Raw genomic sequence first — 25,897 nt, 5'->3', positions numbered from 1 at the left:
GTTTAGAATGAAAAGATCGGTCTTCCAGGCTGCCAAACCTGGAGGCCTAGGTAGGAAGACAGCTGGGAAGTTTTCCAGGGATGCATCTCAGCAGAGACGTGGGGAGTGCTGAAACTCCTTTTCATTGCTGGCAATGATACTCAGTTAGCTTTTCACACTTAGGGATGGTTGAGGTGTGGAGTTACGAATCACTGTTTCACTACAGTCCAAGTTAATTACACTTCCCAACCTGTCCTCTCTCTGTTTCTATCCCAGAATGGTGCAGCACATTTGGTCGGTTTATATTATGTTTTTGAAACTGAAAGAAGAAAACAGAAAAACCATGTGTTGTTCCTGGAATACACTGGCAACTTGCTTTTGAGATAAAACAGCTGTGTATGCAGAGCTTACAGTTTGTGTTCTTTGGGACTCAAATGCCCCTTCCTGGCTTCACTGGATTCTCTCCTTGATTCCAGAATAAGCGATGGCAATTTCCATTTTTCCTACTTATAAAAAATGCAGCATAAGAGCAAGAAACAGGAAACATAAAAACAAAGCACTGCTTAAATTCTGCAGTTGTATTAGCACAAATGGAAACAGAGGATATTCACAGCATTTTAAAACTTAATACTTTTAATTCTCCTTACCCAGAACCCTAGGCTTTATTTTCTGAAGACTAAATAGGTAGAGGCTTTTATCATCTCAAGTTAAAATGTATGTTAGCTGACAGAATTGAAAGTTAGGTTTAGACTATGCTTATGCTGTCTTTGTTAGCCAGGGCTGCCTGGTTTTTGTTTGCCATGTGGATTACATCCACCTTGCCAGGAAAAGGGCTGGGGCTGGGCTGCCTTCAAGCCAGTCATCATCCATGGCTGAATTGTTGGGGTGGTAAGGACTGGGCAAGAGTTTGGTAGTGTGGGTGATTGTGGTGCTAACTTGAAAATACAGGTGTGGGGGACCTCCCTGGGCTGTCACTGAGTCCTGCTGCATGCTGGTGTGGCCTTTCTGCTCTAAGGCCTGTGTCCTGTGTGGATCTGTGAGCAGATCTCCTGCCAGTCTCTGGGTCACTAAGACGTTTGCCTTTTGCTGTCTCTGTGAAGAAGTGCAGAAAACGTGTGAAACCCCCCACCCCTTTATTAAAAAAATATTATTATTTTGTGTGTGTGTTTTACAATGGAGACACTTGAAAAGCCACAAAACAGCACATATTGGACATGAAAGATTTGAAAAAATGCAATGGTGATTGGTCTGTATTCCTTAAATTCTGTACTTAGAATTTCTGGCCCACTGTACTGACATAATCCAAATGCTTGCGGGGCATTCTGCTCCGCATGCACAGGGACTTTCAGAGGGTTGAGTAGCAGCAGGGAGGAGCACATATGTAGTTGCACATCTTCTAAGACTTCATTTAGAAGATGACCATTTCACAGGGAGGCAGACATGAAGGCAGAGGGCAGGAAGCTAACTGGACAGGCCTGGAGTTTGCTTGTGACCTGTCCTGCCACCGCCCGCTCTCCAGCAGTTGTGCAGCATCTGAGCTAGGTTAGGATATGAGCATCAGGGTCTTTGTAGGTCTAAGTCAGCTATTAGTTGAGCATCTGAAAGAGAGGTTTTAATGTATGCTGGGCCTGCAAATGAATACTGAGCATTCCTTTCGGCAGGGACCCTGCAGAACATTTGCTTTTGAAAAGAAAGCCTCTGTGAGGGAAAGGTAGTGTTTCCTGTTGTCACTACCTGTCTTCATGGTGCAGTCTTGGAAATCAGATAGTTCGATTCCAGCATGCTTTGCTTGACCAACACAGGCAGGTATGTTTCTGAGAAGTGTGCTGTTTCAGTGTTACTAAAACAGAAGTGTCTCAGTCGATGTACTTGTCAATGTGCTTGTCACCTGCAGTATCTCTAGGTGGCAACTTGACATGAAATGGGGGAAAACGTTGTATACAAGACAATTTTCTCCAAATTGAAACTCTAAAAAGATAAGGAACACTGCTTGAAACAGAAACCACGAAAGCTGGGAAATGACAAATTACAGCTATTAGTCATTCTTTACTGGCAAGAAGAGGCAATGAAAACCCCACATGTGCAAATATGGTGTGGCAAATAAAGTGACTTTTATCAACAGAGAAGGCAGTAGTGTTAGGATCTTGAAAATGTTTCATACACAGAGCAGACATCAGTGGACTGCTGTTTTAAGAAGGTTTTGTCTCTCATTCCGTTGGTAGTATCTTGTTATGACATAATTAGAGTTGCTCTCTTTCCCTGTGTGCCCTGGTTACACCCTGGGCATAAGAAGTGATCCATTTTTATGACGTTCAAGTGGTTCAAATTTTAAATTATGATAGCATTGTTACTCCTAAGAAAAATGAGGGAAAATTTTTAAGTATGCCAGTTAACAGGAAGGGTGAGATTTTAACAAGGGTTGCATATGTGCTGGATATAACAAGGAAGAATACCACTAAGTGAGGTAAAGTTATTATGATGTTTAAACAAATACATTTTTTTAAATTAAAACTTCAATGCAGATTGATTTCAGTGTATGAAAGCATTCCAGACAGAAGCAGAGGTGTGAGGCTGCTAGATGCATCTCTTAGCAAGCTGATCTTTCAGAGATTTTTTTGTGCGCTGAAGAACATGAAAGCCATGTTTAAAAATTTAAAGCCTTGATATGTTCCAGTTCTGTGAAGCAGCAGAAGGAAGAAGCTTTTTAGAGTGCTGTAATTCCCTGTCCAGCAGCTCTTTAAATTAAGATATTTATGACAGCTGTTTGCACTTAATGAAATGCACATAGACTTGGTCATTAATTGTTGCTTTTTTCCCCTGTTATTATTGGTATTCAGTGAGTCAGGTTATGAACCTGCTGTTGTCAGTGCAATTTTACACCATCCCCTCCAACCCCCCCCAGAAATTACCTTTCCCCTTCCCTATTTATTTTTCCAGTGGCTGAGAATTTTGTGGAAAAAATATTCAACAGTAAGCTATGGAGGCTTTTTGGTAATGCAGTCATTTAACAGCCTCAAGTTGGCAGTGATCCCATCCACCTTAATCCTCTTCACAGTTTGCGAGCAGTCAGCCGAGAGCAAGAGTGCACTAGGCCTTAATAGACTCTAGTCTTTGAACTGTGGCATTTGTGTTTAGCTTCCAGAACTGGTCTTAAGTGCCCATTAAAACCCTACAGCTTTGGTTTCATTAATTAGACTCCCTTCCACCGATTGGTGGAAAACATTGGCCAACTTGTTCTTTCAGCTCAGTAAATATTTATACAACTCCTGTATGATTTTTAGTAATGAATACTGCCTCTTTCTTTTTGTGCATCCAAAAGAGGCTCTTTCCACAAACAAATGCCTTGTCTGACCTCTTCTCACAGGGCAGTTCATGTTAGGAAGAGGTAAGGAAATAGGTAAATAATGTTTTCTTTCCTGAGCTCCACTTTGATACACCATCACTTTTTATTTTATATGCTAGGAGTTTGAGTGGAAAATGAAAAAGCTGATGAAGAGCGACTACTAATTTAAACCAAGTAGCTATCGTTGAGTATCTGTCAGATAACTGAATGTTGTGCTGTAGTGATGTTAGTTAGGAACCTATCAGAATATTGATATGAGCTTTCAGGGTTGTATAAGCACCTCTCTATCTTAATCCTATTTATCCTTATCCGTAGGATCCCTGGGGGACAGTATTATCCCACTAATGCAGATGGGGAGCAGAGATTGAATGCCTGGCTCAAGGACACACTCACAATCCTTGCTTTAGACGTGTTGGCAGAATTAGCCATCTATATGGAAAAATACATATTCAGATACTCACACATACATATTTAGCTGCATATGCAAATATCCATTTCCTCTGCATGCAAATAAGAGTAAGGACCTGTGCCTTGAATTCCTCCATCAGAACATATGGAGGCTGCTCGGAGAATTTCTCTTGTGTTATCAACTAGTTGTTAGTGTATTCTTACTTTCAAAATGCCCCGAAATTACCCTTTTTCCTTTGTTCACTTGTCTCTTCTGAGTCCTTTTCTTATCTTTTGGATTTGGTGCTACTCGTAGTTGCATTTATGCGGTGCTATTGATGTCACAGAGTGCGATGTTATTTTTATATGAAGTGGCTTAGTAGTTTCCTTAACTACTTTAGTGTATGCAGTTTGGAGAAATATAAAAAATTAGCTCTGAAAGCATTGGTAGAACACTGCGTTCCTGTTTTTGTGTAAAGAAACTCTTGTTTTTAAGGCTGTGGAATGCAAGAGCTGCTGGGAAGCATCTCTTCATTGTTCAATGCACGTAATAACCTTGACGTGACTGTAACGAGCGTGAGTAGCTATTTGTTCACTTCAGTGGTGCTCAGCCTATAGTTTTCCATTCTGCTTATTATATGCATTTGCTAATGAAGACATTTACCCAAAAGTGTTTGTTAAAGACATTTTGAGTGTTTGTTTCGATCATCTCCTTTGAGAAAGGAGTGTGATAAGCCGTGCTGTTGGCCTTAAGGCGTATGCCAGGCCCCATCAGCTCAAGGCACAGTGTTCCATCCTCTTCTGGTCGTGTTGAAACTACTGGCAGTTTTGTTTGCACAAGGAGAGTGTAGCATCTCCCTATAACCTTGGATTGGATCAGCTGCAAAGTCCTTTCTGAAAGCATTTCCAAAAAAACTCCTTTCATTAGTCAGTGCTAAATCTGATAGCAGACGAGAAGGATGAGCGCTAGGTTGGCTGTAATAAGTATGCACAATGCATGTCATTGTAAATTTTCTCAGGAACATACAGAACAGAAAGTGAATCTCACACAATTATACGGTAATGTACACATTTTCTATCTGTGTCTAACTATTCCCTACATGCAAGAGTATCAAAACCAGTGACCTTAATTAGATGTCTGGTGTTAAACTAGCAGTTCCATCCTTCGTGTACCAAGGCTGTGCTCTCAGCTCTGGGTCAGTTGGTGCAGATGAACGTAGCTGAGCTACCTGCTGTGCAGACCTGATTCCATCTGGGCAGCAGCGGTGCGTGGCGGCCTCTGTGGCTGGCCCAGCCTGGAGCTGTTAGGGAGGAGCTGCCTGTGGTTTGGCAATCCTTCCCTTTTGCTCGAGATCCCATTTCAACCTGTCTGACTTAATTTACATTTTGCTTGCTAAATTCCCTATATTCTGCAAAGGTTCTTCACCTGTAAGGCTGTAGTTTCAGAATTTTAAAACAGAAGGCTTTTTTTTTTTTTTTCTTTTCTTTAAGTGGCTTTCTGTTTTTTTTCTTTTCAGGAATAACTCTGTAGGTATCACTGTTATCCAAGGACAATTATGTGTATATGTGGTATGCAAAAACAGTGACAAATGCAGTGTAAAATTAATACTTATACCAAAAGTCTATACGTATTATTACTTATCATGTTTTAATGCAGGGAATGCAAGAAACCTGAATAAATAGATCTGATTTTCTTACCAGCTTACCACAGTGTGTATGAAGAGCTCCGTTCAGAGCTTTTGTTGTCTTTAATTAGCTGTAGTTTTGGCCATTTCAAAAGAGATTGGTACTTGACTGCTTACAATTTAAGAACTCATTTAGGCACTTCAACTATTTGGATGATTTTTTTTTTTATTCACTGAGACTGCTTGTATTTTTAAAAGTAATTTTTACTGATAAATGAGTGTGAAGAGCTAAACTCACTCTTTACATCCTCCCCCCCCCCCCCTCCCCTCCCCCTTAGATCTAATTCATTTCGCTGTGAGATAAGGAGCAGTGGCAGAAAGGAGATATTCACTCTGCTGCAGCTTGTTGGATTAAAGAAAACCCTTCGGTACTGAGTGTTGTCAATGCAGCAACTTTTTGCAAGCACTAAATTTACTTATAAAAAGTTCTTTTTTAATTGCCCCAGGACAAACCTTTGCATGTCATATTTTTGCCTGGAAAAGGTTTTTTCTGTGGAAATACTTTTTTTTTTTAAGATGGTACAGAGGATGTCGAGAGTTTGTCGTGCCAATTGATCCTGCAGGGAATGTGCTGACTTTCAGTATGTATGGAGGATTTTTAAAGCAACTCAGTGAAATCCCTTCTCAGATAAGATGCTTTCTATATTGTCAGTGAAGAGCATCCTCAAATCGAAATAGCTCAAACGTAATCAAATCTCCCTTCCTGAATCCCCTGTGTTCTCTTCCCAACCCCCCTACACAAGCCGTTCCTGAAAGAATAATCCTGGCAGTGATGTCATTAGAATGAATTTACAGACCAATGCTCAATTTTCTTGTCTCGAGCTTCGGTTGCTAATGCTGTAGATTTGAGCTGTGTATGTAAAGGAGTCCAGTTATGCTTTTCTCCTACCCCTGTTTAATTTCCCTAGAGCCCTGAGAATAACTAATGTGGGATTCTTTGGATGTTTTCATGCTTTTTTTTTTTTTCCTGCTGTACAGCTTCATATTGCTTCCATGCATTTGTTAAAGCTCTCACTGTGTTCCTGAGAAAATCATTATCTTCAGGGAGCAAAAAGTTTAAGGAAAAACTTTGCTGGCTAATTGTGCTTAGTTGGCTATACTTTCTAGAGAATGTTGAGGACAATATAATGTACAGAGTAGACTGAAATTGTTAGTTTTCATCAAATTTGCTTTCTCATAAGTTACAGTCATTGTGATGAATCTCAGTGATTTTTACCTATTGAGAATATTTTAATTCTGTTGAGGAGCACCAGTGTGCTGACGTGATCCAAACGTAAAGCAAGAATAAAATCTCATCTTAAAATGTTTGTTGTATAAATGTACCTGGCAAAAAGTGGAAGATAAAGGCTGAGTTTATCTGTTGTGTTGGTTAAGTGGTTGTAATACTTAGAAGTTGAGTGAATTTTGCACAATCATTAGAGAAATTAATGCCAAGACCAGAATGTAAATACAGGTCTCTTGGTTCTTGATACAGTTGTTCAGATCCTAAATAATTCTTCCTTTTTAACTCATATGGATGAAATCTTGACCACATAACTTCAGCCTTACAGATGTCAACTGTATCAGTAGATACATATATATTTTGTTTGAAGTACACCACTGCTTTTTATTAAGTTTAATAAACATGAAATCTTTCAGATCTGAAAGAACGATTGGGCAATAACCCAGCCAGGACAAGCTGAGATTTGGGAGGCAGTGAGCAGCTTTATGAATCACATTCCCCAGATAAAGCCTGCAGTGTAGTAGAAGGCCTGTAATGATGAGTGCAACACATGGATTTCCTGTCACTCTCAGTAAATAGGAACATGTCATTGCCTATCAGCAGAACTGCAAGAGGACTGGGCTATTAAGTGCACGGGCCCATTTGTATTTTTCAAATTATAGCTGTGGTGTGAGCATAGTTTCTGTGTACAGGATGTTTATCTACACAGTATTTTAGGATACTTCTTAACGTAAAATGGCCTTTCCTTCCCTTTCTTTGTGCTCTTTAGGTATTTTCCCACTCAGGAATATGACATTTCAGAGAAACTCCTGATGTTCTAATGGAAGATCTTTCCAACTTGATGGGAAGGTGTGACGTCCTGCCTATTAGGGGAGGGAAGGGGTGACAGATTTGTGAAGGTGCTACTAGATTGCAGATCGTGGGATGCATGTTAAGCTTGTAATACAATTACAGGCTTGAGAGAGTCCTAATGTAAGAGAAGAATGCATCTGGTTGGTATCTGTGTTTTGTGTGCTCTATAATTAAAAGGTTAAAAGAAATAAAGGCTTATAATAACGAAGGGCCTCTATTCTGACAAAGTAAATACGTAACTGTCAGAGTACTGATACTGTTTTTGGCTTGTGCTCCTGAAATGGCAAACACTTTTCATACATTACAAAAAGAAAATGGCTTCTGTTCTAATTTGTTTTATTGTTTTATTAAGTGTAATGACATAACTAATAGGTTTTTTTTATTATTATAGAATTTGTAAAATATATTTAAGGTCAAGGGGATATTAACAGCTTACTTTATTTCTTAAGCCATTTAAAGGTGTTTTGAGCTGCATTTAGTTCTGAAATGTACAATATTTTTTTGTGAAAGAATTAAGCTTTGCCACGAGTCCATGAATACAAGGATCTGCTCAGAGTTAGACTGTACTCCCCATCACTAACCATCACAGTAGTGTAGTGAGTGCTTCCAAACAGCTGGCATCCTAAACGTATGGAAATGAAAAGCAGTAATGGCTTTCAATAAGAGGAGAAGAAAAACCTCTGAGAAGTGTGTCCAACCATGTTTAGGGTGTAATTATGCTAAATGAGTGGAGCCAGATGACAAATAAATTTAATTTCTGTTCTGATTTGTAGCATAGTGTTATGGATTTATCAAGGTGACTTTCAAATGATTAGTTCTGATGTCTTTCAAGAAAAATGATCTAATGGAGATTAAACTTTTTTGGTTATACATGGCCTTTTTTTAATAGGGAAATAATAGGTTGCCCTTTTTTGCAGATATTTATGTATATCAATTTTCCTTTCTTGTTTGTGATAAAGGGAAATTATGATAAAGAAACTGGCACTGAAAATGATAGGTGAGTGAAAGTTAACCATTTTTATGATTTTTATTGTGTTAGGTTATTAAACAATTGTTAAAAATGAGCAACAAGTGCAGCTTTCACAAGCTAGCTAAGAGGGAATTACAAATTTTGTCAAACTTCTGTCAGAAAATGTAGTTCACGTCAGGAGCAACCAGTTTATTAATTTTGCTGGATTCAACAGACTTTTCTCCAGAGTGTTCTCCCCTTTCCTGAAATAAGTTTAGTGATTTAAACTCAACTCTCCAGGGGTCTCAGCATGGAAGGAGTCTGAGGTGTTGAAGTACTACTTGTGCTATATTCAAGTCTCAAATTCTGCATAAACTTCTAGCACGAATTATTTCCTATCCCTGTTTTCCCCTCATTCATTGAAGCTGATCAAGAAGACATAATAGAATCTTTTTTTTCTTTTTTCTCAGGGGAAGTGAAGCAATGAAGATTTGAGATTTAACCTCAGTATATTTTAAAAGAACAAAAAGTCACCATTATGGGAGACTGTTTGAAAAAGTATAATTTTTTGCAGAAGTCAGTCTCAGAAGAATAATGAAAGGCAAATGTACAGGCACATTACAACTGAGAATTCAGTTGGGATTGATAAAATAATACGGAAGAAATCGTTTTTCCTGGATCAAAAATAAAACTGTATAAATACTTACAAGATCAACTGAGCAAAGAAAACATATCTGTATTAAAATGTTGATGGTCTTTCAGTTAAAATAATCCTACCATAGTAAGAACTTGATATCCAGAGTTGGCTTCAATTAATTCACAATGAATCAAACACATCCAAGATGTTAAGTAGATGAAAGTTGGCTTAAAGTCCTTGGGGTAAACCGAGAAATGTATTCAGCCTAATAAACTTCCTTGGTGATTTTGAAAGGGCAGAGAAATAGCTAACCTTGTGAAACAGCAGTCGTTTACAGTCCTTGAGAAATCTACAAAACAATGCTCTGTAGTCACTGTGGAATTACAGATTATTTGTAGATTCATAGACTCATAGAATATCCTGAGTTGGAGTTGGAAGGGACCCACAAAGATCATCAAGTCCAACTCCTGACTCCATACAGGACCACTCAAAAATCAGACCACATATCTGTGAGCATTGTCAGACACTTCTTCAACTCTGGTTAGCTTGGTGCCATCACCTCTGCCCTGGTCAGCCGGTTCCAGTGTCTGACTGCCCTCTCAGCGAAGGACCTCATCCTAACCCCCAGCTGCCCCTCACCTGGCACAGCTCTATGATGTGCTCTGGAGATGTGTCACTGTCCCCAGAGAGCAGAGCTCAGCACTCAGCACTCCCCTTCTGCTCCATATGAGGAGCTGTGGCCGCCATGAGGCCTCCCCTCAGCTCCTCTGCTCTGGGCTGAACAAACCCAGGGACTTCAGCAGCTCCTCATACATCTTCCCTCCTAGACTCTTCACTACCTTTGTAGCCCTCCTTAGTACAGGAGGGTAAATTTAAGTACTGTAGGGCAATTTGAAAAACTTAGGAAAAAGTTGTTTTCTGTATATTTTCACACAGAAATATAGTCATTTTTATGTCTCCTATTTTAAAACGATTTCAGTGCATTATTGCAAGAACTGCCTTTAGAAGATTGTGAGAGATGCAGTAAGAAAATCCTCACTTGCAGCATTTGAACTAGGCTTGGCACGCTAAGCCTGGCAACCCAGTCTTACAAATACGTAACTTGTAGTTACATAACTCCTTGGTTTCTGTTTCATCGTCTGTAAATGGCAACTAATATTTGCTTTTCAAGGATATTTAAAAGCTAGCTTGCTGATGTGAAGTATCACAAAAAGTGTCAACCCAGTAATACTAAGGAAAACAAAGTACCTGTGATGATTTTGCTTTTTGATGTGGGCTAAATCTTCACATTTTGAATAGCTTGTTTTTCACTCAGTTACTCAAATATTTGCAAGCGCTGCAATTCTACCTCATTAGTTGTAGAAGTCAGAAGTCATTCCATGAAATGCAATAGCATAGCACTTTATAATAAGGTATGATTTTAAGTTACATAAGGAACTTATGGGGGGAGGGGGAAAAAAGAGAAAAAGATATTTTAGTTTGTGAACACATGATCTTGTATGCTATTTCTGTTTGTTGTCAAAAGTTAACCTGGACTTTTTTGTGCCAATATTTGGATTGGAGATCTCCCTGAGCAACTTACATGTCAGAGAGAATGGGGTTAATGCATCAGTTGATAGTGACCTTCTCCCCACCATTTTTTCCAGCCTGCCCTTTTTGAATCTCATCAGGTTCCTTTCCTCCCAACTCTCCAGAAGCCTCATCTGTGTTTTATTGGGTTTTGTGCTATTCAAAGCACCTAACTTTCAGCTAAAATACATAGCACATTCCAATTACTTCACAGCTCTTGCATATCTTTTTTCATCCGAGTTTTATAGCCTGCCTAGCTTCATTTGAGTAGTCCATGAATGCATCTGTCCTTTGTCCAGTGGGACCAACCTTGTCTTGCAGTTGCTGAAAGACACTGGAGTGTGATACTGTCAGGGCATAGCACCAATGTGCTCTTCTCATTGGTGCTGGTGTCTTTGCAATACTACTAATATAACATTTGTCCATTGTCCTCATTTTGTTCAGCAGTTCTAAATCTATCAAAGCCCATATTTTGTTTTGACCTGGATTAAGACCATGCTTAATGTTGTAATACTGGATTTGCACAAGAACTTTGATTTGCCATAGAATGAGTGGCATGTACAGTAACCACTGGCTTTACGGGGGGAATCTTATCTACATGTGTTTTTGATCATTTAAAAGGATTACTCCGAATGAATATAGGTGGTTATCCAATTAAATGGTTAATATACTAAATATATAATTCGTATAAAGTTTTTACAAGAAATATTATCTATTTTTTATTGTGTAAATTTTGCTTATTTGAAAGAAATAATCTCTGAGCATTCTCTTTTCATGGTTGTTTCTGAAATCAAGCAGTTATGATTGACATTTGAATTGGTAATGAATTTTTTAAATCACAGCTATCTCCGTGGTCTCTTTAGTTCAAGAGAAGCAAACATCTGACTTAGACAAAAAAGAGGGGAAAACTTTGATGTAACAAGCCAGTAGGGCATGTTGCAGTGTACCTACTAACCAAGTATTTTGCATACCAGCTTTGATTTCAACTCATGTAAGAAAAAGGATGAACTGAAGTTCTTGAAAGCCAAAACAGTTCTGTCCTTTTGACTTAGCTTTTTTGTTTTTGTTTTTGTTTTTGTTTTATGTGAAGAGCTGTATGATTTCACATTAAGAATCCTTCAGAGTTTTGAAGGGGTTTGATACCAAACTAATGTACAGAGTCAACCTGATTCTGGCAGTTCACTCTTATCTTAAATAATCTTAAATATTATATGGGTTTCAATGCCAGTACTTGCTCTTAGATGGAAATTTGGGTGATGGAAGGAAAGGTGTTTTTAATCTGGTGACATCATCTGAAATGATGGTCAAGTATTGGAGCAGGGTGCCCAGGGAGATGGTGGAGCCACATCCCTGGAGGTGCTCAAGAAAAGGGTTGATGTGGCACCAAGACGTGGACATAGTTTAGTGGGCAAAATTGGTGATGGAGGTGGTTGAAGTAGATCATCTTAGAAATCTTTTCCAACCATAATGATTCTATTAGACAGAATGGACAAAGATATTTCTGCACATTTGAAAGAGTCACAAAGAGCTGAGACCCTTAGTTAAACTAGAACATGAGCTACTACAGTGAGGACGGCTGTCTGAGTGTTGTGTAGCTAATGTAGAATATGGATTTTCCATAACATACTTTCTTTCTATAAAATTCTATAAAATTTAGACTATCTTATGTGGCATATTAATGCTAAGCTATCTATAATTCTACAATATCTAAGCAGTATATGGCACAATATACTCTGAGTTCTTGAAAGAGATTTGATTCTGTGACTGGAAAATATTTGTTTCTCTTTTACTGAATTCTGGAATTACTCATTTTATAAACGAGTGTACTACATGTAAAAGCAGGTAGTCCATTGCACTGCTAGTATACGCTGGATGTCATCTCATAAAACATAGTAGGTCGGCAGCTCGTGAATCTTTTGTTATTGCTGTTATATTTTTGAATGCATACAGATTCCAGAGGAAATTTTAATTCTCATGTGTGAGTATCTTAAAGGATTTTTCTGTTCATGAACAACCTATGAACAGTTTTGTTTGTGATCGTAGAAATACTAGGAGGATTTCATTGATTGTCTTCTGGAGTTGCAGTAAGATACTGAAACTGCATGGGTTACAGAGCTTCTTGCCTGCTTAGATGTTCCCATTGGTGTGCTGACAGGACAGATCCTTTAGGTGAAGGAGGCTGTTCTTTCAATGTCACTCTGAGGAAGAATGGGAGCAGAGGTGTCTCTGAGGCTTGTATTCTGCTGTCTCTGATGACTTATAGCAAGAGTTGTGATTTATGTAGAATTATAGCAGCATTAGTAACATCTATGACAGGTTTTAGGAAATGCTGATTTTCTTTAGTTTTTCTTTACCTCCAGAACTGTAGTGGTTTTCTTGGATTTATGCAACTTTGTACATTCAGCTGGATTCCGTCAGTGTAATTGGGTTGCTCTGCAAGACTGTTCTTAAATCCTTTCTTCGTGATTTGCTCAGTCAATTGTGTAATAAGCAGTCATTAAAACAAAGCTCATTCAAAGTTTTCCTGTATGACTCCTGCTGAAAATACTCATCTATACAGTTCTGAACTATCTTTGACTTGTAATATGTAAAATAAGGTGTGAATTTGGAGTCCCCCATAGCCACACATTGTGTGGTGACCTCTAACATACAAGAACAGAATGGTTACTTATGAAGTTTCTTCCTCTCTTTTCTCCTAATCTACTCTTGTGTTTATTTGTGAGAATGAAAGACATCCTAAAGCTTTGAGGGACTTTCTGTGAGTATATTAAAAAAAAAAAAAAGGACAAAAGGAAGAGCTGGTTCAAAACCGTCTTTACAACCCAAGAGTATTGCACATCCTATCACACGTCAGGGGTAAATAAAGTAATGAAGTATTCTGTGCTGTGGAGTGATGCCATCTCCTCGTTGTGCAGTGGTGCCAGCTGTGAGTAGCCATGCCTAAAAAAGTCTCTCTTCAATCCGGTTTGGAACAAGTATTATACTCAGGTTACTACACAGTTAGGAACGGATTATTTACAGCAAGATTTGCAGCAGTGAGTTGGATGTAGCCCCTAGTCCGGGATGATGTTATGAGGAGAATAGTTTGTTTAATATTTATCATAAATGAGGAATTAATGTTTTAATTTTGGGCCAACAGTAAGTGCATTATATTGTTTTTCAATCTTAAACAGGGACCTTGTATCTTGAATTTCTATTGTGATAAACTCTCATTTCTTTTTGGGTAGTTTTGGCATCAGAGGTTTTAAGTCAGTTCAGGGGCTGTTAAGCATTCCTGATCTGGTAAAATCTAAAAGGAACAGGGAATTCTTTCACTTAAAATTTTACAGATTACAAATCACTCTCGTGATGGTTGTTTTCTCTCTTATGAATACTCTGCAATGTTGGAAGAATTACAGTAATTTGTTTTCACAGATGCTGCTGTCATTTTAAAGGCTATTGGGTAGGAGAGTCTGTCACCTACTGAAAAATGAAGTTGTAATGTTCTTAGATGATGCAGGAAGGCAGTCTCAGAATCAGGAAGACAGTCTGAGCTGCAAGGACTAGAAAGTTCAGCTATCAGTAAAATAAGGATAATATGTTAAAAAAAAAAAAGGAAAAAAGGGAATAAAAAGAAATCTTGGGTTTTCATCTGTTTTTGTCAAATTTCCTGCACCCCTGGGTGGGCAGCAAGTTGAAGAAATAGTAGACATTTTTCTGTAGCTAATTCTGAAATAATTGTGTAATTCTAGGAGTAGGACTTGAATAACATCTCAAAAATAAAATTCTGGGAAGTACTCTGGTAGTATTTACGTATGAAGAACAGCTGTGCATCTTAGAAAATCTCAATTTTGTTTTCCACTACTGACTGAAAGATTTAGGTCAGTCTTGATTTCTAGGATTTTGGTGCATATGGTCTTTATAGCAAAAGCACGATGTAGGCCTCTCTGGAAAAACTCATTTCAGGTGGTGAGCTCCTTTCCAATCAATAAAAGCTGTAAATAAATCTGGAAAAAAAAAAGTGTATATTAAATTATGTATATATTATGATTATCCTATTCAAAATGATTTTAAAAAGAAAAATTATATATATATTTCTCTTCATTGTTCTTCTGTACCTAGCGCTTTGATGCCTGGTGCATGTCATCCTTGTTCTTTGCTACCCTGGCACATTATTTATTTCTCTTTGGAGTGAAGTACAAATATTAGTGCCAATTAACAATTTGTTGAGCAAAATGCTAAAATTATTTGAAGGACTTTCAGTAATGTGTGCTGATAGTCATTAACAGCTCTAGATAGTGTCCTAGACTAGGACTCTGTTCTGCAATATCATTTTCTTCAGTTAAATCCACCTAGCTTGTATTCCCGTACTTGTATGCACATTATTTTTACCTTGGTTGCTATAAACACTGCCTGTGAAGACCACAAAACATCTTCAAGCTAGAGATTCATACTGACTTAAATATGAATCATTATTAAAGTTTCTAAAAGAATGAACTCCTGTCTGAATATACTCAGATCTATTATTCCGCTTTGGTAGGTTCTCTGCAAGTGCCCAAGTGTTACATATAATCTTCTACCTTAATTGCTAGCTTTGTGTAGTGACGAAGTAACAAAGAAGTGGAGTGACAGGACGAAACACAGTGGGATCCAGGCTTGTAATACATTTTCTTTCTGATTTTACACAGTACGTTAGGCAGGAGGCATTGAGTTTAAAATTTTAATCTTTTTTTTTATTTTTTTCCTAAAGATTTGCAGTCTGTCATGAAAGGACTAAGTTCCAGAATATACCCAAGCCACAATGCTGGCTTAGGTAGAAGGAAGCAAAAAGTATTTGTGTTTATGCATGCGCCCACATGAGCAAAGCATCATATATGCATCAAACTCTGAACTCTGCAATTGGACCAGTGAGAATCACCTGGGTTTGGGCACAAGAAACTAATAGGGAAGGGAAGCACAATGGTGCTAAACAGAAGTCCTGAAGATTATGCTCCTGGGTTTGCCAGCGATATATATTTCTTTATCCGTAGAAACTTCTGAGGAAGGGTTTTCTTGGAATTTTAAGAAAATTGCTCTCAAGAATATCCTCCTTTGATATTTTGCAGAGTAATGTATTCTGCCAGACAGGGGACTTTTTATTTATCATTCTGTACATCAAAGTATGCCTTCCCCTTGAAATATGGAAAGTTGACAACTGTACAACAGCAGCAGGGATCTGGGTTCACAGAGTAAGCAGCATTTCATTATGCTTCTTTATTTGGATGGGCAACTGTGAGAAATAGCTTATGATGTATAAAATATCTGAGTCTCTTTTTATACTTGAAGACATTGTTATCTCTATTTGAAGCTGGCTAGTGAAGGTCAGTAAGGCTAACTTCTTGCAAAAGAATATCCTGTCTCTGTTGCTAGATACTCTTTTCAAAGTTCATTGCATACAGAAAGCTCTTTTTGTAAATATCACCCATCGTGGCAAATTACATGTAGTTGGCAGGAGGGGAGAGAGAATGTGGTATAAATTCTTTTCATTAAAAAAAAAAAAGATTGCTGTTGCAAAGAGCATTGCATAGCAACAATGAGAAGTCTAAGAAGTTAATTTGCTTAAGATTTGGTGTTTATCTGGAATGTCAAATTGCAGTGCTGAAGTGATAAATTCTGTGATAACTGTAATACTGAAACTTTCACTCACTGATAACCATGGCAGTGATATATTGTGGTATTTTCATGACATTTCCTTTGCTTTACTTTGAAGTCTACTTGGTTAAGTCAGGAAGTCCTGCTGTATTAACAACACTAAAGTTAGAGTTGTTTCTTGCCTTCTTTATTTTATTTTTTTTATTTGTTAAGAAAGGAATGGAAAGTTGGCAGTTTAGGATAATGCTAATAAGGGCAAATTCTTGTGTATTACTCAAGCATGTCACTTTTTGAAATGATGCTCCATGTAGGAGAAATGTTGAAAATTTGAATTTTACATTACTTAAAACTTCTAAAGGAATCAGTAGGTCACTTGCACACCACTTACTACAAATAAATATACCTTTGCCTGTCAGGATTGAATTAGATCATGTTCTCAAACTGTGTACACTTAACCATTCCCAGATATATGTAGGAACCTCAGCAATCTGAACTAATTGTGCCTGTTCTTGTGAACTAAACTACTGATGTGCTTTGAACTTCCAGAATTAGTTTCTTAAGAGATCCTGTCAATTTCAGAAGAACTACCATATTGTCTGCATAAGACTTATGGGATGCAAGTCATAAGAAAGGCATGCAAACATGTATGTAAGTGGGATTTAGCACTATCCAAAATAAAGCCAAAGCTTGTGCAACAGCCCTGTCTTACACGAAGTAGTTTTCAAACTTTTTTGTTTAATTAATTTCTAGGTGATTTTTATGCTTCCTGGATGTTTTGAGTAGCAGTCACTGGCCTTCTGCATTAAAACTAAAATGGAGTGCAGTGCTGTAGGAATTCATTGCATATTTAATATTTAAAGCCCTAGCTGCAGTACATCCAACCTGAGTAACTGTTTGGATAGCCCAGTACGTTTTTGCTCACATTTTCCACTCACTTGTAGTTACTGATGTGACAGGGAAGGCTTCTGAAAAAGACTGATTAGAAGGAAAAATTAGACTTATTTTACTGTGAGCGTAGATTCCTGATTATATCTCATTTTGCTGAACTGCAGGCAACATTTATCCTAGGTCCACCATGTCAGAATTAGTCACTGTAAAAACTCAATTAGAAGAAAAATGCTTTGATTTGACTGCACCTACCAATGTAATTATAAAGGTGATCTAAAAACAAAACAAAACAAAACCCGTCTCTAAACTGTTGTTAAAGGTTATCTAAAGATATCTATATAAAACAGCGAAAAGGCTTATCAGATGGTAATCAGTAATTATTGTGGAAACATTTGCTTGGAAAAACCCACCACTCATTGCAGATAAAAAAGAATTAAGTCAAAAAATATAAGCACTAGTATTTCCATTGCTGTTTCATGTATCAGGGGAAGTAGTCCCTCAGTCGGCGAATACAGCTAAGTCTGTTTTGTGCTGTGGCAAATCCCATTGTGAAGAGGCTGTGAGTAATCAGAAGTGACAGCATAAGCACTTTCTGTTCAAAGTGATTTTACAGAAAGCGTTATTTTCTGAGAAAAGCACACATATGGCTCCCATAATGCTGGAAGTGCACTGACGTATCAATTCAATAGCAATAGTGTTTGGAGAGGAAGCTTTGCAAATGGTGTGTTCATATTAAGGACCTTTTTCCTCTGCATTTCCTATTCAGTAAAACATCCTCTAGGATGTAGGAGCTGACAAAGCAAGCTGGGCAGGGGCAAATATGTCTGTGTGACGAATGTGTAGGTTTGACTGGGACCTTCCAGATCTAAGTCAGTCGACAAATATAATCAAGGCCTAGAAGTCTCATTTTTGTGAATTGCTTACCAGTGTCTCCCAATCACAAAATTACTCAGAGGAATTGCTCAGAACTTCTTTTCCCAGAGCCTGGAGACTCAGCTTTTCTTTAGTAAAGAGGTTTCAGTGCTCACACTCACAGAAATACATTATTCAAAACCAAAAGGCCTTCAGTGGTTAAAGGAGAAAGAGGATAGCTGAGGATGTACAGGTCTGCCTCTTTTGTAAATAGTAAGCCAAACAATTAAAAGATTCAAAAATTTCATTACTGTCCTTAATCACAAATGAAGTATTTCAAATACTTGTACTATTTCCAGTAACTTCTCATGAAATTCCCCTCAAGGAAAGTGAGGTTTGAATACTGCAGTCTGAATACAGCATCACTTATCTACTAAAGTGGAGACAGTATTGTTTGTATTCAAGCATGCATTCCAATGACATTTAACAGGGTTAATTTTATCTTTATTTGGTATTATGAATTTTGCCTCGCTCTCTTCATTGTGTTGCTTTCTTTAAATGCCTCAATGGCACTGGAGCTTCCTTGGTGATTTGCTGCTACATGCCTATGTAGTATAAAGACATTGCCATTATTTCAGAAAGTGTATGTTTAACAGTTTGGAGATGTTTGTATCTAGCTTGGAAGTACAGCAATTAATACTCATACTGGGAGAGCTACTCATTCGTTTTTAATGAGCGTAAGCCACGGCTTGCAGTCAGGGAGCTACTTGAGCTTAATAACATAGCAAATGAATTGTACTGCTCAAATCTCTTCTGGCTGGATAGATTGTTGTGTACTGCTTGATATGAGTGTGATAAAATTTTCAACCCTGGGGAGTAAAAAGAAGCTTCCAGAGTGTCATGAATGTCCTCTTGCATCAGCATGGTATAGATATGTGTGCCAACAACATATAAGTGATACGCGCTGAAACGTTCATTAATGAGGTGTAAGGAGAGAATATAATGTTAGAGTCTGGGTGCAAAGAAAGGAGATCATTCTCACCCTAACATAAAAAACATTGCAATTTTCATTCCTCTTTTATAGTGTGCCTGCAATAAAGTAGGGTAAGAATGAAATACATGTCAAAAGAATTTACATCGAGGTCATTTTGCTAATGTTTGTATCATTTCTTCCCTACAGGTATTTCTGTAACAAAGAAGACTCATACATGTAAGTAATATCTTTTGATTTGTCCTTCTTGTATGAGTGGAATACACATTCAGGCCATGTTGTGGAAGGTTCAATTTTAAAAGTGCTGGCAAGTTTTCTGCTTTAGGGTGGTTCCAGTCCTTGCTGAAATGTCATCTATCTGGATATACAGTGCATGTGTGTATGCATATGTGTGTGAATATATTAAGGCAAAGGGCGGGAAAGGAAAGATGTGAAGAAAAAGAAAATAGATTTCTTTATTCCACTATGTGTATGTTACAATTGCTTGGTAAATAAAATATCTGGAAAACACAGCTGGTCAGAATGATTCAGTTTTTCTGTGTCTGTTATATATGCAATGTGTTTCACATAAAAAGAAGTCATTTAGTTGAAAATCTTCTGTCCCTTCCTATGCATTCATCTATAAGGTAAATCGTTATGTGCTTGTGCTGTAAGGAATTCTTGATGGAAATGAGATGGTTATTGTTTTGCTCTCAACCATATAAGTAGATAATCCTCATAAATGGCAAACCTGGAAACGGATGTGGATGTGTGCTTTACTTACATGTACATTTATTCTGAATCCTCTTCAAAGACGTCATTATTGGGGATCAACTCTTATCTGCTCTACTGTGAGTTAAAAGCACAATGCCAAGAAATCATTACAATTTGTAGCTAAAGGAGGTGTGTTGAGATTCTTTGGATGCCGTGAAGCTTTGGAAATCTGGTAGTGTAGGAGCTGTGCTTGCCCAGGATCTCACATAGCCACAAGCTAAAGCTATTAGTCTTATGAGAGCTTTCTAACAAAACAGGAGGTACAAAATTTACAAAGATTTACAATTCAATTTAACAGGATTATGCATTTGAAATTTGTTTACTGCAGTTTCATAGGCTTAAAGTGATGATAAAGTATCTTGCAATAATTTCATTCTTATTTCATTCCTGTTTTTAAAGTGTTCACATAATGTAAAATCTGACTTGCCATCATCTGCTGCTTGTGAAATCTCCCCATAAAGATGCACAGAACATGATTGCTTGATGTAAGAGCTTTAACTGAGAAGTTGTTTGAGCATGATGGTGCTCTGATTAGGTGATCTTGCTTGCTTAATGCATTCTTAGGGTCAGCTCCTGTTTGGGTGGATGCAAATATGGTTTCCATTGACCTGATGAGAACTACAGATAGGCATCTGAGAACAGAATGTGACCCTTACATTTTTAGTGAATATTTGAGCTCATACTGACTGAGATTAACAGTACAGGAGACTGAAGTCCTCTGTATATCCGCAGGCCAGGCATTGTACAGACAGCTTCCTTGCACAGCCTTGCCCATGAGCTCAACCCTGGCCTGGAGCGACCACCCTCTCTAGAGGTGGTAAGTAACTCAGTATTTGTGCTAGCTCAGGCTTGGGCCCCTCTCATATGGAGGCTGATGGCTACATGGTGTTGTCTAACACTCCACTTGCAAATCAGCTGAAAGTACAGCTGATTACAGCAGTGCCATGTGCTGACTCGTTCTAAAAGTCATGTCTCCAGTTCCAGTATTCAGTACTTTTTAATAGGGAAAATCGAATAGTCAGTACAGACCTTAAGAGGAATGTTCTCCAGGTCTGCCAGCCTAATAGCATGTGATGATGTATATCTCAGTGGGTGCTGTGGTTGAGGTCTGTTATGACAAAAAGGTGTATTTATCAGCTCTATTAGATGATTAGCTACTGTTCACCCTGTAAGGCCTTTACACAAGATAGAAATTAGGGTCCCAACGTCTTCTATGCTGAGAACTGTGCGCTATTCTGTCAGAGAGTACTTCCCCAATTTGTTAATCAGTTTTCATGCAGTTGCTGAAGCATGAACAGGAAGGTTCACTTAATAACGGGAAGAAAAGCTTGTCCATTAAGAAAGGATTAAAATAAAAGGATCAATATGCTGTAATTGGCATAAGGAAAATGCAAGGCAACATTTGCTTACAAATCTATGGGATTGATTCATCTTTGGTTGAAGTTTTTTTTAAGTATATTCCCATTATGACAAATATATAGAGAAAAGGAATTGATGTATGTTGTGCATCTTAGGAATTTTGAGATCATGCAAAATAAATATTTCTTCCTTGTTTCTTTGAAAAAGTTTATTTTAGAAAAGGTAGACATCAAAAATCAGTTTGGGAATAGCTTAGGAAAAAAAAATCAAATTTTATATGAAAACCCAAATGCAAAAATTGAAGTTAATCTCTGAGTTCTTATAGAGTTCACCAACTGGAAGTTTTATCCAGGTATTCTGTTTCATTGGCTGCTTCTCCACATCTTCTCTGTAACAGCTTTTGAGTATTAACAAAACCTGCCATTTTTAAACATGGACTGTGATGCTGCTGCTTTCAAGCAGCACTAATGAGAATAAGTTTTGTCCACCCAAAAAAAAGTGGTTTTTTGCTCTGAAACAGACTTCTGAAGTAAAAATTCTGCTCTCTATTTGCAGAACTATTCTTTCTTGGGCTCACATACTGATTTGTTAAGTTCTCTCTCATCTTGTGTGAGAATAGCTAAGTCAGATATTAGAGTCCGAGTCCTATCTCATCTTCCATACAAAGTGGGACTTGAGGTATTTCAGTTTCCTTTTGATTGGAAAAAAAAAGATTGTGACTGACACTTAGATTATTTTCCAGTCATTTAATTCAAACTAGTACTCATAACATTTCCTTCTTCCTCTTGTGTTTCATGCTTTAAATAGGAAAACGTTTAACTTAGATGCACAGCTTCAGCCTTTTCACAAATTCAGACAGGTGTCTTTGTAACAGTGATGATAAAGGTATGGTATTCTGGGGAACCAAAGGCTGGTGAGGACTTGGCTTTTAGTACCTGCTGGCTTGGAGTTATGCTTATCCCTGCCACGTATAGTATTTCACCTGTCATCTTAAACCTAAATCTTGAATCAGTTTGATGGCCTGTACCACACCACTTGTGTCTCAAAACTATCATAAATAGAAGTTCTTCTGCTTCTATATCCTGGGCAATGAATTTCTTAGAAGTGTTTGACTTGACTACCTCACAGAGAAGGGAGTTACATCTTATGTACCTAGAAGACTATTTTTGTAATGAATTCTGGATGTAATAGAAACTTCTTATCTTTAATTTCAGTGTACTACAGTCAAAGGCTTCAGGGAGTTGTATTACATAGCTGGTGTTCATATCTGTATGAAGGTCCAGGTACATTCAATTACGTGTTTACATGACTTTTTAAAGTTAAAAAACAAAAAACCATACACATTGACTTTGCAGTCCTTTGTTTCACACTGTTTTTTGTCTGTGTCCATAAGGCCATTCAAGAGCTTGTGCAGTCCACTGAAGGGGACTCTGGATTGGCACAATGTTCTGCAGCAAAAAAGAGTTAGGAGCCCAGCTCCTAGTGATAGATTTGTGGGCAGAGCATGACTGAGGATTCAGGGACCTAATTGGAGAGCTGTCACCTGGGCTAGATTAACTGAGTTGCTGCTTTGAATTAAGGACAACTAACCGGGATTATTTTTTTCTGTTTGAGTTCACCCACTGATTGCTTCTACATGTAGTGTGTGAGGTAGCTTTCTGTGAGCTGAGCCTAAAATTGTTTGACAGTGACCTACTTCATCACTTAGACTAAGTTGTTATTGTTCTGAGTGGAAGAGCATGTTTCTTTTGTCAGTTCCTGTACCTGAACCAGGTGACTTTTTAATTTAACCCAATCAATTTTTCTTATGCCTTTGTGGTAAGGATAAACCTCATCGATAATGGAGCTTTTATTTTTTTTTTAAACCACTGTTCTCTCTAAATCTTTTATCTCAGAGTCAGACGTGAAAATCCTGAGCAAAATGGTGGACCTCATTCTCAGTTCACAGCAATCTCATCTGTTGAGCTGCTAGGAAGTTTAGCTTCATCTCGAACTTATATACCCAGAACACCTCTTTTCCTGATGTAGAATTAAGTAAGACAGCAGTACCTTCCCAGGACCTGATCAGAATTCGTGTCAGCTTTCACATTGCAGCATATTGCCACTTCTCACCTACTCCCTGAACTACCACAAGTTTTGACACATCCATCTTTGTTTTGTTTCTGTGTCTGCTAATACCTGGTACCACCTGAAATGTGTCTGTCAATTCTGCTTTTTAGATACTGTTATGGTAAGTGTAGCAGTGAAAAAAAAATCGTGAGTGATCCATGGACTAATTTTGTTCATCTTTTATTATTGCTGCCTTTAATACAAATAGAGGTGTACTTTGGAATCACATTAAACACTGTATGTATTTGTATAACCCAGGATATGACCAGATTTAACAGACAGTGCTTATACCAAAACCTATGTAAAGTGCTGAAAGATTTGCCCTTTATTTTGGACTGAACTTGGCAGATAAAGAATGATTCCAAAGCTAGACACAAGTTAAAAAGGCAGGAGCACTGAATGGAATATTGAGTGGGGACTGTATGTTTTTAATCTCTGTCACTAAATAAAAGCATCTTCCAGAAGAGCTGGGAGCTTTGCTGGCAAAGAGTGGAGGTAGGCCAATCCATTCTGCTATTTGAGATCCCATACCAAGCACCTACCTCATCCACTTCCCTCATTCCTGTCATGCTCTGGGTCAGTTCCTACGCTACTCTTGGATTAGAGGAGTATCTTGAGTCTTTACTGTAATGAGACTGAAATTCAGAGTAAGTGCTTAGTTCATTTTTCAAGCTTACGCACTGCAGCTGGAAGGTTTGATTTAGAGCATAGGGAGATAAATTTGGCTGTATTTAAGTGCCTAGATGTACTGACACAAAGTTCAGTAGATGTTTCAATAGGTACCTCTAAACCTGACAAGGGTTGACATTTTTGACTGGAGCTTGGAGTGCTATATTTTCACTGCTGCTGCACCACAACTAGCCCAGAAACAGAGTGCCTTGCTCTTAAGGCACAGGCTTGCTCATAATACTATGCAGAGCAGAGATCCATTTCTAAAACAAGTGCTTACTTCCAGCTCTGAACAGTTTTTAAGAAGCAGTGTTCTTTTCTCAGCACCTGAGAGGATGTTTTGGGAAAGACAGAATTTCAGCTTTTGAAATTTACACATATCCTAGAACTGCTCACCCAAATTCTACAAACACATTAAGATTTGCAGCTTAATTAAACCCAAGATCTGAATTTCAGTTTTTCTGTAACTTTATTTTCCTCAGTACATATACAAGGCCATGAGTTTCACTGCTAAAGATTTCTTGAGCTTTGTTAGTTATTCTGCTTAATTGCATTAAAGGGAAAATGTTTGATTTTCTTTTCCTGCTCTGATTTATAATTACTATGTGAGTTGTACTGTCTACTTCACATAATGTGTTTTGAGTCCCAGCTGAAGTAAGTAGATGCTGCTTTTCCTTACAAGACAGGAGCCTGCAGAATATTGATGGTTAACAGGATCTGCTGTTAGCACCAAGGCCTAAAGAGAACAGGTGAAAACTAAACCCTGTCCCCTGAGGCCAATAAAATAGCTGTTTGGTCCCCTGTGTGTAACCTCCTAATAACTTTACTGGGCAGCCTTAAGTTCCCTTGGGGGCTTCTCTGCAAGAGCACTCCCTCTCTTTGCTCAGATGGCTTATTAAAAATGATTTTATAATGAAGTTGCCTCAAATAGCAGCTACTTTCCTACTTGTCCTTGAAGCACTGTTTGCCCTGCTGAAGAAGCCTAAGACAACTATCTAGGGCTTTTCTCTTGTTCAAAACTTTTACTGAACTACTGCTATACTTGATTTTTTTTTCCTATGAGCCAAATAAAACCTCTTCATAATCAGCCAGATATTTTACCCTTAATTCAATTTTGAAGACACTTACATAAATATAAAAAGTTTGAGCACCCTCACCTTCAATCAATCTGTTTTATTTGCTACCACACAAATTACCACATCACTGACTTTTGTACCTGATAGAGAACAAACGCTGCCTTCTTCTCCCAGATCTGCTTTCGCATTCTGGATGTTTTTGCCATACAACTACTGTGAAAACAAATTGGAATGGCTGCTGCTCACAACTTTCTTCTTTAAAATGTGAATCACAGAGGCTGAACAAAGTACATTGTGGCATAGTTTGGCTTAGAACCACCTGAGTCTAGGTAGCTCTAAATATACATACGTAGGAATATCAACATGCTCAAAGCCTTCTGAGCACATACAGTGAAGTAGTTTACTAAGATATAATTACACTTGCTAAACTTTGCTCTTGAAAGATTGATTGTATTTCTACTGAAGTTAAGGGACACTCCCTCTTATTTCATTGATGTGGGACCAGATCTGGTGCAAGGCTCTGTCACATCTTTCTTGAAGTAACCTTAACGTTTGCAGAAGGGAAGGCTCTGTTTCTGTGAATGGATTGACACCAAATGCAGCAAGGTCATTGGTTTTGAACTACTATAAAGTTAAAGCATGATCTTTGTGTCCAGTTTGTTCAAAGATCAAAAGTTGAAGTCTTCTCCCAAAGTATGTAGCTGGCTTGTTCCTATGGACAATAGCACCGCTACCTTTTTTTCAACACACTGAGAATAACCCATCTTCAGAAATTTCTCCTCAGTTATTTCACTTCATGACATTGTTTCTTATAACACAATACTACATTTTTGTTGTAGTAAGGCTGAATTCTAATGATTGTAAAGCAGACTGTCATACAGACTTCTCCAAGGTTGATATCTGATCCCAAAAAAGCACATTTTATTATCTGAATTTTGAAACCAGTGACTGATTCCATCATTCCTAA

At 37.9% G+C, this 25,897-nt stretch overlaps 1 protein-coding gene across 1 annotated transcript in view; it reads left to right on the top strand.

Annotated features, from left to right (window-relative positions):
* Window positions 1–25,897, top strand: part of RORA (RAR related orphan receptor A) — a 338,430-nt gene that overhangs the window by 221,840 nt on the left and 90,693 nt on the right. The window contains exon 3 of the mRNA XM_065733507.1: window positions 19,154–19,183. Coding sequence (XP_065589579.1) covers window positions 19,154–19,183 — 30 coding nt within the window. The remainder of the gene's footprint in view (window positions 1–19,153; window positions 19,184–25,897) is intronic.

This window comes from Cyrtonyx montezumae, unplaced genomic scaffold, assembly GCF_038088225.1.
Source record: "Cyrtonyx montezumae isolate F1298 unplaced genomic scaffold, pur_monq_1.0 scaffold_17, whole genome shotgun sequence".
NCBI lineage: Eukaryota > Metazoa > Chordata > Aves > Galliformes > Odontophoridae > Cyrtonyx > Cyrtonyx montezumae.
This window is presented reverse-complemented; position numbering and strand designations above follow the sequence as displayed.